The following is a 16,797-nucleotide window of genomic DNA, read 5'->3' as shown; positions in this document are numbered from 1 at the left end:
ATTGGTTATCTATCTCTATTAGTACTCGTTGCAGCAATTTCCCAAACGTTCACATACACACTTATCAAATTCTTAAAATGATAATTATGCATATTCATTTGAGCATCATTATATAATAGTATGCCCATATTTTGGCAAAGACGTACAAGTTGTTTTAATTGTGCATGAAAAATAATTAAACTAAAATGTAAAGAAGCAAATGACCAAACAAATTGCGAACATAATAAATTTATTATAACTGTCACCGTAAACTATGTAACAGTAACACGAATGAAGTAAAACTACTACAAATAATTGCCATTATAGTGCATATTTTATAAAACAAACAATCATTTTCATTGACTTGATCATGCAATTCACCATTCCTTAATTATAAAATGTCATTGAAACCACAAAATTCCTGCTGTCAAAACTGGATTTGTGAATATTATTTGAGCAATAAATTTCTTGCATCTTTGAATCGACAAATGTTTGGAACATATTCGTTTCTGAAGGACTTTTCTTTTCAGGAAATTTCTTTAACAACAATAATCATTTTGACGCTAAATTTGTTGTTGAAGTTGAGATCTTGGACTTTGATATGGCTGTGTTTCTTACATTAGAGCTGTTTGTCGTAGCATTTTTGATGAAAGAAAAAATAGTAGTACACACACAACAAGGTAATCTATAAGCTTTATATATTTGTATCTTTTAATCTTTTGTAATGAATTTAATGACACGAGACTAAGTAACGGAAATTAATGGAAACTGTCAGTTAATTCGGATAATCGCTGAATCGAATACGAGTAAACACCAAATGCTGGTACGAAATTTAATCCTGTCTCAGCCACCTGTATAACATAGTATGTTAACTTAACATTGAGGACATGACATTTTTGTTTATTAATTAATTTATTTTTATTTATTTATTTTTGTATTCACGAACGATAAGAGATTGCAAAAATAATATATTTATATAAAATTTCAAATGCATTTCCGTTTTCTTTCTTTGAACTATTCTGCAAATAACATGAAGAAACATGTAAAACACCTTCTCATCCGGAAACCTTTCTAATCCGAACTTTTCTTCTGGTCCGGACGAGTTTGGATTAGAGAGGTTCCACTGTACCATTTTAAGATTGGCTTGCAAGTACCCAATGCATCTCGTTGGGCATGAAATATGCTTTCAAAACATTTTTCAATTTATTTCATCATCCCTTAACAGAATAATATAATTGCTGTTTTCTATTATCATAAAGAAGCAAAGGGGTGAAACGATCATTTAACTTAGTGAAGAACGCCGAACTTAAAACTATTCGACCAGTTTATTCTAATTTAAAAAAGTACTTGCTGATCGGTTTCTGTTGAAGAAAAAAGACGTATATGGATCTGCTCATTCAAGCTCCTAAGATAAATTTAATTGAAATTTTCTTTAAAAGAGCTACTATGCCTCAAATAAATATAAAAGGACATTATTGGGTTTTGGTGGACGAGTGCAATAGGCTTGTGTACTATAATAAAATGATATTAAATGATATGATATATTAAATTTATCTTATGAAAAAAGGTGCAGATATATGAACGTTAACGAGTTGTATTTATTTTAAACCTTTATATGTAGCAAAAGGGTGTCCCCTTTTAACTCCAAGAAATGGATGTAAAGGCTACTTTTTAAATGGAACGAAGAGTCACTTAGGGAATTTCAATGAGATAGGAAGTGTTATTTATATATGGTCAGATACTTTTTGCACTTATTTGCGGTGTCAGGAAGATGGAAATTATAACGACACAGTTTCAGTTTCATGTCTTACTGTAGACACAGGTAAGACACAATTTCTATGTTTGGGGTTATGATTTGCATGTAAATTCTTTTTTCTATGCTTCAACGTAACACTAACATTGTATTAAAAAGAAGCTAGCTAACTTAAGTTGTTTATTTAAATACATGGCATCGTAACTTGACATTATTACCCTTTCTTTTTTATTTCTATTTATTCATTTCAATTTCGATAAACAACACGAACCAAACTTGTACCTTTTTGATTTCCAGCTGCATGTTACACGTATGATTACCAATCAATAAATAACTTGATAATGATCCCGAGTGAGTTTAAAGTTCTGTCAGGACGTGTTCTCAGTTTTTCATGTGAATCAAACTTTACATTAGAAGGCCCTGACAACATATACTTCAGATCAGTTAAGAACTTTAGTGATAGCACAATACCAAAATGCATAAGTTGTTGTCCATATCCCGGAGATCTCAAAAATGGTTACTATTTAGATAAAACGAATATGCCTTACACAAGCAGTGGGAAAGCAGTTACGGAACAAATTACATCACACTGTCATAAAACCTTTGTATTGCAAGGGAGTAAAATAAGAGAGTGTCTAAGTAACGGTAACTGGAGTGACAGTGTTCCGAAATGTGTTCCTGCTTTATGTCATCCACCTCATGTCATTCCGCCAAATGACAGGTATATCTTTTCTGATGGTTCTGATTCTTCATCAAAGATAATTCAAATTGGAGACAAGCTCTTTTTTAAGTGTAAAAAGGGATATTCTTCAAAAGAAAATGATTACATCATATGTAAAGAGGGAGGCCAATGGCACCCTAATAAAGGTAATGGATGTCAAATTGTGAATTGCACAAATCCAGGAGAAATAAAAAACGGTATTTACATGTTGAGAAATAACAATGCTAATCATCCCTATACAGGATTAAATGTGCCCTATGGAACGACGATCTTAGTTTCTTGTAAGGAAGGGTTTACTATAAGTGAAAATAGCACGTTGGACTGTAATGAAAATGGGTCTTGGTCCGGGTCAAAACCGGCTTGTACTAACATCACATGTGATATTCCTCCAAAATTTGGCAATGGCTAATATCACTTAAAAAGCAACGAAATTCCCAGATATGGAATAGTTGGATATAAGGAACAAATATTGGTTCATTGCAATGAGGGTTATATTCTGCGAACGCATCCACAAAGAACATGTAATTATTCAAATAGTTGGACCGATGAAACCCCAATATGTGAGGAAATATTTTGTTCTAAACCTTTTCCTGAATCAAATGGGACTTATATGGATGACACAGGTAAAGTGCTAACGCTGAATAAGATAAAGTTTAACAAAACCATAACTTTTCATTGTCATATTGGATATAATTTAACGTCTGGGACATCAAAAAGGCGCTGTCATGATATTGGAACATGGAGTGGAACAAAACCAAAATGCTCGCCTATAACGTGTACTAAACCAAAAGAGACACCCTGTGGATACTATTCTTCAAACATAACGACATCGGAGGTTCCTGCTGTAGAATTCTCGTATAACACTACACTACTTTTTGTCTGCAATAATTCCAAATATTCTTGCCTAAACAAGACACAAGATATAAGATGTTCGGAAAATGGTGTATGGTCTGATAACAAACATTTATGTGGTGACTATTGCAATTTTTGTTTAAACATTCTATTGATAAAAAATAGATATCAGTGTTTGTAATCTTAGTAAATTCCGAAAAGTTAACATTTTTCATCTCTTAATATATAGTGTGCATACGTGTGTTAAACCGTTTTAATGGTTTAAATTATATTGAATAAATATATTGCCTTTCTAATATTTTCAAAATTTACTTAAACTTATCTTCTAATTTTCAAAAATATGAATTTTTTAATGTAAGTTTACAGGGTTTTTTTTAAATCAATATCGTTTAAGGTGTACTTAAAGACATCAAACAAGAGCAAACTGGGGAAAACGACGCCGAAAATACGAATTCAGATGCATTAATAGGTGCCATTTGTGGTGTAGTCTTTATCATAGGATCTGGAGTCTTTGTCACATTTATCATTTTGAAAAGGTAAAATTAATGGTTTATTATCAGTGTTTTGTTTGTTAATTTCCTACTCATCACTTTTAAAACACTTTACATATAGCTTACACACATTAATGACTCGTTGTTCTTTTTTCAATATAAATGTAACCTGTGTATCAATTTCTGTTTATCACTGGTATGTTGTAGCCTCCTTGTTTTGTAGTTGCCTGTTGTGTTTTCTTTTGATTGCCTTATTGTAGTAATATTATTGTGCAGACTGTTTCGTAAGGGAGTTCACTGTAAATTGAAAGGTTTTATAAATGTATTCACTAAAATTTCACGTGCATGACCCTAAAATCCCGGCGAAACAAATTCTTGCTTACGTAAGATATTTCCCTTTGCCAGTTCAACTTAATACGAGTAACCTAAATGACTTACTAAAGTATGGGTGAAAAAGTTACTTTATATTAACTTAAGATACTTTGATGATCCTGGTAAGAGTTTATCTATTTCATTAACATATTTGTAGTACCATATTCCTTTCAATTAAATGTGTTATTCATTGTTTTGTTAATTATTTGTAGTTGACTTGTATTTTGTTTGTAGGCTCGTTTTGTATGTCTCACGATAATAAAGAATGAACAACAAGAAGATAGTCTTCATTTATCCCCGGGTACATAAATTCTTATTAATGATGTGTTTGCAAATGCATTTGAAATACATGTATTGTTGCAAGTAATAGATAATTTGCATTATTTCTACAGGCGAAATATTTTTAGGCGAAAAAAATCTGACGATGAAAGGCAGTCATTTAGAAGTTCTCTTACACATGCAACTGACCTGGAAATATTCATTGATGGCCAGGAAACGAATATTGTTACAGGTTTACTTTTCTATTTGTATTGAGTGTTCTTTAAATGGTTGAAATACAACTAAAATAAGATACATGTCTATGGTGGTACCAATTTAAATAGAAGTTGTTTTTTGAAGGAAGTAATGACATGTACGCTACATGGTGCATCCTCTTTCATTTCTGCCAGTATTATTATAACTTTCTGACTCTTCAGGATAATTGATTCCAATATTCAATGTGTTAATTACCACTTAATCCTGTTTTAGTATCGCTCATGTAACGACGTAATTGCTCTCGGACGATCACCACATCTTCAGGTTTTAAAATCAAATGTCCATCAATAAAAGATATATATCATCTCATTAATTTAGCATGAACTATTTAGTAAATAGTAACTTTAGACACTAAAACGTTTTTTCTGTACAGTATGTGACTCTAAAAGATAATGGGACTCTTCAATGTCATCTATGATTATATATATGGGACCCTAGAAAATAATGGAACTTTTTAATGTCATTTTTTGATGATATGGAACACTAGAAAATAATGGGACTCTTCAATATCATCTATGGTGATATAAATAGGACACTTGAAAAATTGGGACTTCTCAATATAATCGATTTTGATATATCGACACTAGAAAATAATGGGGCTCTTCAATGTCATCTATGATGATATATACATGTATATGGGACACTAGAAAATAATGGGACTCTTCAATATCAATTATAGTAATATAAATGGGACACTAGAAAATGATGGGACTGTTCAATGATGTCTATGTTGAAACGGAAAAATAAAGGGATTGCTCATTGTCGTTTGTGATGATCTGTTCTTTATTTATTCTTTATATGTTTACATGTTAAGCAGTCGACAACTTTTCTTGATGCTTAGCGATTTTTGTAATTAAATTTATAACACTAAACAAAGCCCTACCAAATGGTTTAATAAAAGCATTTGTATGAACAGAACGTACACAGATAGGAATGGCAGATACATCAAGGAACACAAATAGAGTATATATCAATACAACAGTTGGAGATTCCGGCAACCAAACCTACTATGACTTTAGGAACTCCGAATCTTTGCCTAAAACAGCAATAAAAATAGATGATCTTCAAGATGTTGTGTTTAATGGAAATAATGGGAATAAAATATTTGAAACTCAGTTTAAGGTACAATTTATAAATTTTTAAGGACGTTCATTATTTAAACTTTATTTGACATTTGTTTCACATTTGAAACACAAATTGTAAAGATGATGTCTAATCGTATTCGTAATAATTGGTACAATTATTATTTCTTTTTTTCTGCAGGAGAAATTTATAATAAGTTTTTCAAAACTTAAAGGGAACACGGATCAGTAGTAAATGTTTTTCAAAGCAATTGAAATGTCATGCGCCTTAAACAAAATGATATATATTTTCAGAACCAAATGTAACAAGTTATTTAATTTCCAATTAATCAATGACTATAAAACAAGAATCTTTGGAAAGCAATCTTACAGGTAAATAATTACATGTACTCGTTAGTTCAATCAGTCAATTTTGTCTTTGAAATATGAACATTTGGTTTCTCCATTAAACAATTAACTGTATAATTATTATTAAGGCTCTACCACAAGGTATGGTTGAAAACTTTTCTGAAGCTGTCAAGTTAGAAAACAAAGGGAAGAATAGATATACGAGACTTTATGCTTGTAAGTAAACAGTAATTTTCAAAATTATATTTTGATATTAAAGTTATAAATAAATTACTTTAAAAATATCATCCAATGATAACGTAATATATCAGCATTTGCAAACAACATAATATTTAAAAGACAAACAAGAATCAAGAACTAAAAAACACAACAGGTAATGACTGAGCAACAATATGGTCAGAAAAAGAAAATATTAACGGATTAAAAAAATGATGAAAAACCCAATTTCTTCAAAATTAAGTGAACTGATGTTTTGTTTGAATTAGTATGTTATTAATGTTATTAAAAAAGTATTCCCATTTGTTTTAAAAAAGATGATGACACACGAGTTGTTCTAAACACAGATGAGGATTCAAGCACGGATTATATTAACGCATGTTATGTACATGTTCGTATCTATCTTGTTTATCTCTTCGTTAAGAATAATTAGCATATTAAAATGATGTATTAGTTTTCCCATTATTTACAAAGGCTAACCGTCTACCAGCGGCATCACATATTGTTGATACCTTATATTTTAATATAATCAAGTTACAGAACAGAAAAAGCAAAGGAACAATTTTTATCAAATGTACACTTTTCCAGTATAAATAATAAAACCAGTACCTTTTTCATTACCAAATATCATACAATTGTCTTACATTCTTTAAATGACTCTGTGTTTTATAGTTTCCTCTTAGAAGAATTATTAGTTTTATATAAAGGCCATGACTTGACAACTTAAATAGAAGGAGGTATAGCATTATAAGCCATACTTGTGGACAATATTTGTAACCATATAGAAATTTCTTTTTACAGGGTTTCAATAAATCAAGAAAATATATAGCGACGCAAGGTAAAACAAAACTTAAAAATATTACATTGACCTTTAATTCTAAACACTTTTTCATAAGTCATTTTCCCATTTAAATGAATAAGTAGTTGCTTTTTAAAGTTCACGCCATTTATAATATTTTTTCAACTCTCACATTCGAAAGATAAATTTCAGGACCAACAAAGAACACTGTGGCGGACTTCTGGTGGATGGTTTGGCAGGAGGACACCAGCAAAATTGTAATGCTGACAAACTTAATAGAAGAGGGAAAGGTATATGGGTTGACAGTTCTTATATGATGTACAAAAATGTCATAATTTCATTTACATGATTGTGTTTAATTGATACAGTTTACTTCTCTGCCGTAGTTCCTTTCATTCGTTTTTTTGAACAGACAAGCTAAATACCTTTTTGTAGTTTTCAAAGGGGATTGACATTTTAGACTGCTCGCAATGAAGTTTGCCCTCCTTTGTTGATCCTTATTTACAGAATAAGTGCATAAAGTACTGGCCTGATGACATGGAGGAATCTTTTGGAAGTTTGAAGATTTGCCTTAAAAAGGTGGAAACACACTCCCAGTTTGATATAAGGACTCTATCGGTTAAAAAGGTAATGTCAAGCTATAATAATAATTTGAACAGCTTATTTAATAATATTGAATGTTTGGAGCGTCAATTGGATTATTATGACTCTAATATTTTCTTTGATAAATAGCTGTTTATGAATCAATTTCTATTTTAAAAATCCAAATGCGCACGTCCATAGATCATTACATTGCAAACAATTTTATTTGTGTATTTGGCATTACACTAATTGTTGACTAGCCTTTGTATATTTTATTTGGTTTGATAAGCGCCATGCAACTGGTCACAATCTTATTACTTATAATATCGCTTTGAAATTTACCATAGAATCATGTAAATAAAACAAATAATGAATGTGATATTTAATCATTTCTTTCTTTTCTTTTTTTCTTGGAATTTTCTTTTATGTAAATTCGTTGTTCTGTTTTGTTTTTTCCATTTGTAAAGGGTAAAATATGATAAACAAGATCAACAAGGAAAGGCGGCGTTCAATGAACGCAACCCCCACATGACCCAGCAACAAGAACCAATGGCAAGGAGCCCAGGGGGACCCCAAACAAAAACAGGGCAGGGCAAAGACAGAGCACGGACAGGTTAATCATTAAATGATAATAAATTTGTAACTGATTAGGAATTCAAAGAAAATAAAAATAGGCCCACAAAGGGGAAGGGGACAGGAGACCGGGGGAGGGGATGGGGAGTAATCAAAGAAATAAAAACTAGAGGCAATGGGGAAGATACTTACCGTAGACGAGAAAACAACAAGGGACACAAGCAAAAGTGTCACCAAAACAGTATGAAACAACATAAGACATACATCTGAGGAACACAGTGGGGCGCCGCCTTGGAACGGTCAGCAGTATAATAATGACTGCTGGGGAGTTTAAACCGGTTAATGGTGCACCAAACCTCGCTCTTAGCCCCACCATGTTCCTATAAACGAGACAGTGTAAATAAAATGAATCCCCGCTGAAAAGATGGTAACTCAGTTTCATTTTACGGTATGGCCTGACAAAGGTATTCCAAGATATGCATCTGCACTAGTTCACTTTTTGAAAAAGGTGAACAATGCTCCTACTCACGGTAGTGGTCCGATTATTGTACATTGCAGGTAAATTCGATGTATATAACATTGTATTAGATAAGAATTGCAAGTTACAATAATAAATCTTATATTGATTTATAAAATATGAAGTGCAATGCTATACGCTTATGATTGTGTTAATTATCTTTCTATTAACTATTGAAATATATTATGTTTTAAAAGTAACCTTAAAAATATCTGCTTATATAGTAAAAAGGAATTCTTCTCTAAGCTTTTTATCAAAAATTCCCGATTACTTTCCCAGACAGGAGGCAAGGGTGATAGCTTGTATCAATGTCTATCATCCATGAATTTGCTATTTTTTGCTTTGCTGTGTTTTCTGTGAAGTTTTCCAATTTAGCTATATCATGTCATTGCTTTATCAAGTGCTGGAGTGGGAAGAACTGGAACCTATATCGCCCTAGACTATCTGACAGACCAGGGGAAAACACTTGGATACGTAGATGTTGCTGGGTGTGTTGATTCTCTAAGAAGGCAGAGAGTTAGTCTTGTGCAAACATTGGTAATTAATACAGACGAATTAATTATACTTTAAGTTAGCAAACTTGTATTGTATAAACTTCTTGAACTTATGATTATCAATAATTTAATAGAAGGAAATTGAATAATTTATACACAAATATGCGAAATTCCACAAATGAGAGCAAAGCTACTTTCAAGTTATTCATAAGGATTTTGTCCAATTGCATTAGTTACATTCATTTTTTGTATTTTGATAGATAACGCGTTTGCCAATGTGTCGTAAAATACTTAACTAAGCAAACATGATAATTTTACTCTATTCTCACGCATTTTGTTATTATTGAAATTATATGTACATTGCCTTCATCTTATGCAATTAACATTAAGAAAATAATATATAACTTCTAGATATTTGCTTCTAACTGAATTTGTAAATGTTTTACGTAAATGCATACGAATTTTCTTTTGCAATAAAATTTATCAAAATCGTTTAGACAAGTAACAACTGTTTACTTTATGTGATCAGTCTGCGTTATCTCTACACATGTTTTACATTTTAAATGTTTTATTTTGTTCACTTACGCGTTGTCTGAAAAAATTTACAAACGGTGAAATATGCTTGTGCAAATTACGTTAATTAACGGAACTCCACTTTAAATCAAAAGGGAAAAATAAGTTTTGAATTTTTTTGTTTGATCCAACGAAGGGGGAATTTTTAAAATTTGAAAAAATATTTAAAAGAAAAAATAAAAAATTTCTAACAATTTAAAATTAAAAAACTTTTTTTTGGGGTTTTCTTCGCCCCAATTTGAGTTTAAAAACTTTTCAACTCTTTCAGTTTTAAGGTTATTTTTTTCACCCTTTGGAATTATCATTTTTTGGAAAAAAGGAGTGAGCAAATGATTGTTAAAATTTTGCACACAAGCTTTAAATTTATTGGGCTATATTAAAACTCGGAAAAACTTTTTTTCCAGTTTGCAATTTGGTATAATTTTCGTCCCTCAAATAATAAAACATCAAAAGGGAATCGTCTTTTTGGGATGACATCTTTTAAAAGTAACTTTGTTAAAAAAAGCAACTGATACCAAAATTTATGCTGTTTTAAAATCATTACAGTTTTTACTTTTGGGAAAAACCTTTTTTAAAAGGGTTTTTTTACCCTTTGTTTTTTGTTTGAATGGGGCCCCGTATTAAATTTTTTTCACCGGCATTTGGGTTTAATCCCCCAATGGATGTCAGCCCTCAAAAAATTTGCAACGAAATTTTAAAAACGATATTGTGAAAATTCAAAAAAGAGACCACAAAAAAAATTTTAAAAAGAGAAATTTTCATGATTTTGAGGTATGTGGGCCCTTTTCTTTCGAATAAATTTTTAAATTTTTGGTATTTTCAAAACTTAATTTATAAATTTCTATCCAAAGTTTTGCAAAAAATCTCTTATGAGGCCCTCTGTTTTATGTTGGGAACCTATCTTTTGTTTCTATAAAATATGAAATGAACATTAACTTCAACCTTTAAGGGGAAAAACATAAAAAGGTGTATTTTCTTTTAGAAGTATTTTTGAATTCATTTACTATTATTCCCCCTTTTTATCTTAAAGAAAACTTCAAAGAGTTTTGCCCCATCTGAAGACAGTCTGTACTTTTCAGCAAAGCCTTGTTGAAAAAAGACCAAAGAAACAGGACCCTAACGTTCTTTCCAGGTAAAAAAGAGTTTTTTAAAAAAATTTATGTTTTAGCAAAAACACTGTTATTTTAAAAAACATATCTACCACTTAATAACGTGCTTTAAAGGGGAAAGTACAAAAATTTTATTAAAACATGCCCTCTGATTCTTATCTTTAAAAATTTATGTCAAAATTTGCAAATTCCCCAAAGGTTATCCGACTTTAAAAAAATTATCAAATTTAAAATTTCACAATACCCGGGTTTTCTACTGGAAATCAATAACTTGTCGAGTGTATTTACTCACAGTTTTAGATGAACCAATTTTGCGAATTTATCACCCTTTTCTGTGAATAACATTCTACAAGGAAGAAAATCACCAGTCCTGTCGGGCTTGACCCAAATTGATTGAACGACAAATGAATTACATATCGCATGTTGTAACACAGATTTATATCTTTAATGATTTTTCGGCTTGGTTACTCTGTTTAATTCTTCCTTTATGCTCGTATATAAGAGATTTTTCCCTTTATCACCGGCATAACTTTGACTATCATCAAGCTGTATGTATAATATTACAATTGCATTTCAAACAAACCGCGATAATCTGTTTAATGGTACTATTTGGTAAAAAGATCCTTTTGATTAAGAATGCTGAAATAATAAGAACATTTCGAATATAATTGTATCATTTTAATTTGCAGTTGAGGATTTTATGCCGTTCGTAACAAGAGATGATGGGAAACCTGTCTATATCAATGCCGTGTTCTTGCCGGTAATAGTTCGTTTTTTACATTGAGATTTATAGAAGTGAATAAAACTATATCTCGGTTGCCTGCAATTAACATTGTTTGTTTCAGTTTTGAAAAGGCATAATTCCAAAGAAATATGTGAGTACATTTGCTTTTGAGTTAATGCCGCGTGCATAATATTATTTCAACTTATTGCAGCATGATATTTTGTTCAAAGTTTTATTCTGTTAACGCATATCTTTTATGTGTGTTAGACAACAGAAACAGTCTTTGTTACAACATTCGAGATTGTGGCCACAGCATAATTTTATCGCAATGGTTTATAAATTTAAACAAATCTCATTAGATTTAATTTCATGACGTTAAAGCAAATTAACTGCAGTCATTAAAATATTTATTTCGCGAAATAAAGAGATAGGCGTTTAGACAAGTGAGCATATGTACGTTGAGTTTTCCCCATAATATTGTGAACTTTTCACGTTAAAACACATCACCATAATAAGAATAAACTGGAGTTATTATAAATAAAGAACAGAACTTCAAACGATTTGTAATTACAAGACAGCAGTATAAATTTCTCTAACTTGCGATTGTTTTGATCTGCAGAGGTTATTATAGTTATCTCCCTTGCTGATTATTTAAATGCTTGTATCTTATTTAAGATAAATGTGTCCGAAATAACACGTATACCTATTAATGCACGTTGCTTTAACAGGATTGCAGTTACATGGTAAATTGTATTAGTGACCCGCACCCCAGTTACTGCACTGTCTGTTGGAGATAAAAAATAGATCATGCTTATTGAATAACTATATTTCTTTTTTGGGTTTACTTATTGTGACGACAGTGAAAGGGATGATAATCAAAAAGTCATATGCATATGCTGGTACATTGGTTGAGTTCTCATATTTTTACGACAAGGCAATTGTTTTAATTTTGCCTATGATACAAAGGAGAAAGAAATTAAAAACACTCGGGCAAATCTGTTTTATAGTCCTTTCGTAAAAATAGATACCCTGTTTTTGGATGTTTCTTTCTACTTTGTTAGTTTATACCTTTTAAATTTAAAGAAAAACTTGATGAAAGTGTTTTTTGAATACAACGAAAATTCCCAAACTTTCCATAAAAGGGCAAAAAAAGAGTTTCCTTTTTTTCTTGAAAAATCGTGGGAAAAATTAGTAAAAGGTTTCCCTTAATTTTTTACCCGCTTTTTTTGTAAAATTTGTCTTATTTTAATGGGTTTTGGGAAAAACACTTTTTCCCTTTAAAAAGTTTTGTTTAAAGTTTTGAAATTTTCCCAAATTTGTTTCCCTTATATGGGTTTTTTTACACTTTTTTAAAAAATAAAATCGACTTTAAACCCTATAGATGTTTTGTTCCCCCAAACGGTCACTTTTAAAACAAAAAAAAAAGGGTTAAAGAGTTTGTTAAAAGTCCCCTTTTTGTAAAAAAAGTAAAAAAAATTCCCCTTTTTAAGGGAACATCATTCTTATAACCCTTTCAAATAGATTTTAAAATGTGTTGTTTGAGAAAAATAAATATGAAAGTTGTACATTTTTCAGGTTAAGGATTTTAGAACATTATTTACAAATAAAATCGACCATATTATATTTTTTTCTGTTTATAAAGAGTTACAACGAGAAGAATGCATTTATCATAACACAATCGCCTTTGAAAAGTACACGAGAAGAATTCTGGATGCTTGCCTGGGAACAAGAAGTTCACACAATTGTCATGTTGAACAGCACTGATGAGATAGAGGTTATCCATTCACTAATAAATTGCATTTAAAAGATTTCATGCCATTGTGACGTTAAAGGGCTTCGTTGAATGAAGTTTTTAATAATCAATATGCACAAAAACAAATTGAAAATTACTTGTTTCAAGAACTATTCAATGGTTTTAAATTTTTAAACGTTATTCACGTCTCCTGTTCGTTGCTGTGTTTCTTGGTAAATGCTAGATATAAGTTCAGAAGACATTTGTAACATTCATATATGTCAACTAGCGATTTACATTATTTTGTCGGTGTCAAAATATCTAGAATAACCGAAAGCCTACTAGTACAAAATAATTTTTCATCTTTTTACACTGAGTACATTTAAAAAAAAAAAACACATGTATCTGATTTTGTTTAGAATGACGAGAAATATTGGCCTGAGGGGAAAACAACTGTTTTCGGAAACATTCATGTTTCAAAAGAATCAACTGATACGGCCAGTAATCATATCGTTTTGACGCTGTCCCTGAAGAAAAATGACACGGTAAACTTTTAAACTCTTGATCTTTGAATCACATCTTTGATCGTTTAACTATAATTATATACTAGTATTGAATAAAATGAGAAGGATTTTCGCAAATAATGTCACAACTTTCACTCGCTGTATAATCTGATTTTGGTATATCTGTTTTGAGTGTTTGGTTGGTTTTATTACGCACCATCCAGTTTAGGTCAAAGGGCGCCGAAACAGGAAAGATGGTTTTGAATAACCTCGGGTGTTACAAACTTTAAGCAACACCTGGGGCTCAAAACCACCTCATTCGTTGGAGTTGAGGGATGCATAATCAAAACCAATTAAGTTACCTCTAACCATCACGCATGACGTAGAGTTAAACGGTAGTTGCAATTCTGATGCCTCAACCCGTAAACCTCTTAACTACAAGGAGGTGGTGTTCCTGTGGATTCTTCAATTGTTTATATATGTTTAATCCATATTCATGTGTTTTTCGCAAAATATGATTTCATTAAGTAGGACTGTAGCTGTAACAGTAGAAAATGTAATTAATGTTTTAATGATCTCTACTGAAAACCTATTTGGTTTGAAACAAAACTAATTTCAACCACTTTCCTATATTATCTTCTATTTGCAGACACGGCGTATCAAACAAATACGATGTGGAGGGTGGAGAAAAGGCAATGTATTACCTGATTCGCCAGACACTATATTGTCCTTGCTAGAAACCGTGCGGGCATGGCAACAACAAACGGGAAATCATAAAATTCTTGTTCACTGCATGTGGGTCTTGTTATCCTTTTGAACGATATTCTCTCATACTTTTGTACAATTTTCATCTATCCAATGAATATCAATCACGTCTTCTCCGTTATTCTTGTCGTATGTGTCGAACTAGGTCATACCAAAACTTACATATATAATATTATATAAATATTATGAAATAATGTGTTCATTTGTTTTTGAAAGCGCATGTGTGGTCGGTAACAGCTTGCTTTCCTTTTCACACTTACTTCAATTCCGAATATTGCTTTGTAAGGAAGTTATTTTAGTTAACTTTAATTATAGTCAGTGTGTCTAACCAAGTTCATAGTACCGCTAGAATGTTATTATGAGACATTAGCGATTTTGACTGACAAGGAGAAATACAAACAAAACACAATAATATATTAGATAAAATATAAAACAAAATCTTGGTCACTCAAATACTTATTCAATATAAGCAGTTTCCAATCAAGCAAAATGAAGTGGATTATTTGTTTTATGATTACTTTTTTACTATTTACTGTGTTTTATTATACATTGTACGTATATGTGCTCATTTGTCAACAGGAATGGAGCAGATAGAAGTGGTTTATTTTGTGTCATATCATCAGTCATAGAACGTATGAAGATTGAACAAGATGTTGCTATAGCGTCTGTTGTAGAAGAAATGAGAAACGCTAGGGAACAAATTATTCCCTGTTTAGTAAGTATTAATGTCACCTATAGAGCAAATTATTCGAATTCACTCGCGAATAGTTTCACACGTGGTAATTAAAACTTAATTAAAAGTTCAGACAATTCCTCATATCCGTACCTTCTGATATATAGTTTCAAACGTTTTGAATATAATCATTTGAATAGGTATCTCTGATGCCTTACTGCGAATCAAAGATTACGAATATTAACAGTCTATTATTACGATGATTTATTTTCCAGAAATATCTTATACATACAATTGCTAATAACTGAACACTGCTTTAAAAATGGTAAAAAAATGTGTCAATATGTTTCGATATCAATTTGCCATCTTATCAGTTACCGCAAAGTTCAATTTAAGGTTTGATGACTTTACGCTAAGTTAAAGGCTGTTAAAATGATAAATTACGACGAATCCAGTACGTCAACGTCAACTACGTCGTTATAATAAATGTACTAAACAAAATGTTTTAAAGGAGATCATTTCTTCTCTAAGTAGTCCCCTGTTAAGTACAGTTCATCGCTTATAAAGAATAAATTGTTTGTAACATTCCTGATCATACAGGTAAACGATATTTATAATCACAATTTAAGTCCTTGGAGATACCTGAACATATGAACTTTATATTTTCTAAATATAGTAAACCCCGTCTTGTAGTATATTGTTTATTATAAAAATCATGATATTTTCGATAATGCTTTCTATTGAGAACTTCTTTTTTGTTCCAGGAACAATATCAGTTTTGCCATGAAGTGGTTCTTAACTTCATACAACAGTACGACACATATTCAAACTTTCGAAGTTAATGGACTTACAAACATTCATGACCAAACCAATAAAAACCACAATGCAACTCTCCGGTGCTTCAAATGTGCTGTAGTTTGTGTCATCAGATGTTATTATGTTTCTTTTTGATGAATTTGATGAATAGAATTTCGCTTCATAAATATAAATATTCATTTTATATCACATTTGTGTTTATTATAAACAATATAGTAAAGGAATTAGATATCAATACTTTGTCACTTATCAATTTTCAATAACCAGGATTTGTAAATGTACACATGTTTTTAAGTTGCGAAGAAGAGTTCTAGAAATTTGGAATAATACAAAAAAGTAATTAATTTTTCAATTGAAACAGCAAGAGAACATGCATTTGTTTGTTTGGCTTTACTTCGCACCAACACTGTAAAGGTCCCATGGCGACTTTCAAGCTTAACTGGTGGAGGAACGAGAAAGCATGCTTTAAACAAAATTGTAGTGAAAAAAAGAGTTTTCAACGAACTTGTCTAACGAACCTTTCCGATCCTTAGCTAAATAATTATGAAAACTTGGTGTTTTCCTCATAAACGATCGTTTATCGAATGGC

General features: G+C 31.1%; 2 protein-coding genes across 2 annotated transcripts; both read left to right on the top strand.

Moving 5' to 3' along the window:
* The first annotated feature begins 306 nt into the window (after window positions 1-306).
* On the top strand, window positions 307-2,863 carry LOC132746038 (sushi, von Willebrand factor type A, EGF and pentraxin domain-containing protein 1-like). The gene is made up of 2 exons (XM_060735094.1): window positions 307-659; window positions 1,601-2,863. The coding sequence occupies exon 2, from the start codon at window positions 2,074-2,076 to the stop codon at window positions 2,860-2,862; it is 789 nt and encodes a 262-aa protein (XP_060591077.1). The 5' UTR covers window positions 307-659; window positions 1,601-2,073; the 3' UTR covers window position 2,863.
* A 176-nt stretch (window positions 2,864-3,039) lies between these two features.
* On the top strand, window positions 3,040-16,429 carry LOC132746044 (receptor-type tyrosine-protein phosphatase alpha-like). Its single transcript, XM_060735101.1, has 18 exons — window positions 3,040-3,424; window positions 3,700-3,841; window positions 4,561-4,679; window positions 5,619-5,824; window positions 6,261-6,348; window positions 6,666-6,739; window positions 7,150-7,186; window positions 7,340-7,437; window positions 7,655-7,835; window positions 8,710-8,860; window positions 9,221-9,356; window positions 9,574-9,595; window positions 11,685-11,755; window positions 13,362-13,493; window positions 13,871-13,996; window positions 14,604-14,749; window positions 15,299-15,434; window positions 16,157-16,429. Exons 1-18 carry the CDS (start codon window positions 3,064-3,066, stop codon window positions 16,232-16,234), a joined length of 2,304 nt encoding a protein of 767 aa, XP_060591084.1. The 5' UTR covers window positions 3,040-3,063; the 3' UTR covers window positions 16,235-16,429.
* Window positions 16,430-16,797: the final 368 nt, after the last annotated feature.

Source organism: Ruditapes philippinarum, unplaced genomic scaffold (assembly GCF_026571515.1).
Source record: "Ruditapes philippinarum isolate M1 unplaced genomic scaffold, ASM2657151v2 ctg2195_1_1_1_1, whole genome shotgun sequence".
Classification (NCBI taxonomy): domain Eukaryota; kingdom Metazoa; phylum Mollusca; class Bivalvia; order Venerida; family Veneridae; genus Ruditapes; species Ruditapes philippinarum.
This window is presented reverse-complemented; position numbering and strand designations above follow the sequence as displayed.

Coding starts and splice junctions, on each gene's coding strand:
- LOC132746038 (XM_060735094.1), top strand. CDS start 2,074: ATGATCCCGAGTGAGTTTAAAGTTCTGTCAGGACGTGTTCTCAGTTTT.
- LOC132746044 (XM_060735101.1), top strand. CDS start 3,064: ATGGATGACACAGGTAAAGTGCTAACGCTGAATAAGATAAAGTTTAAC. Junction 7,438..7,654: donor ACTTAATAGAAGAGGGAAAG/GTATATGGGTTG, acceptor CCTTATTTACAG/AATAAGTGCATAAAGTACTG. Junction 9,357..9,573: donor TTAGTCTTGTGCAAACATTG/GTAATTAATACA, acceptor GTATTTTGATAG/ATAACGCGTTTGCCAATGTG.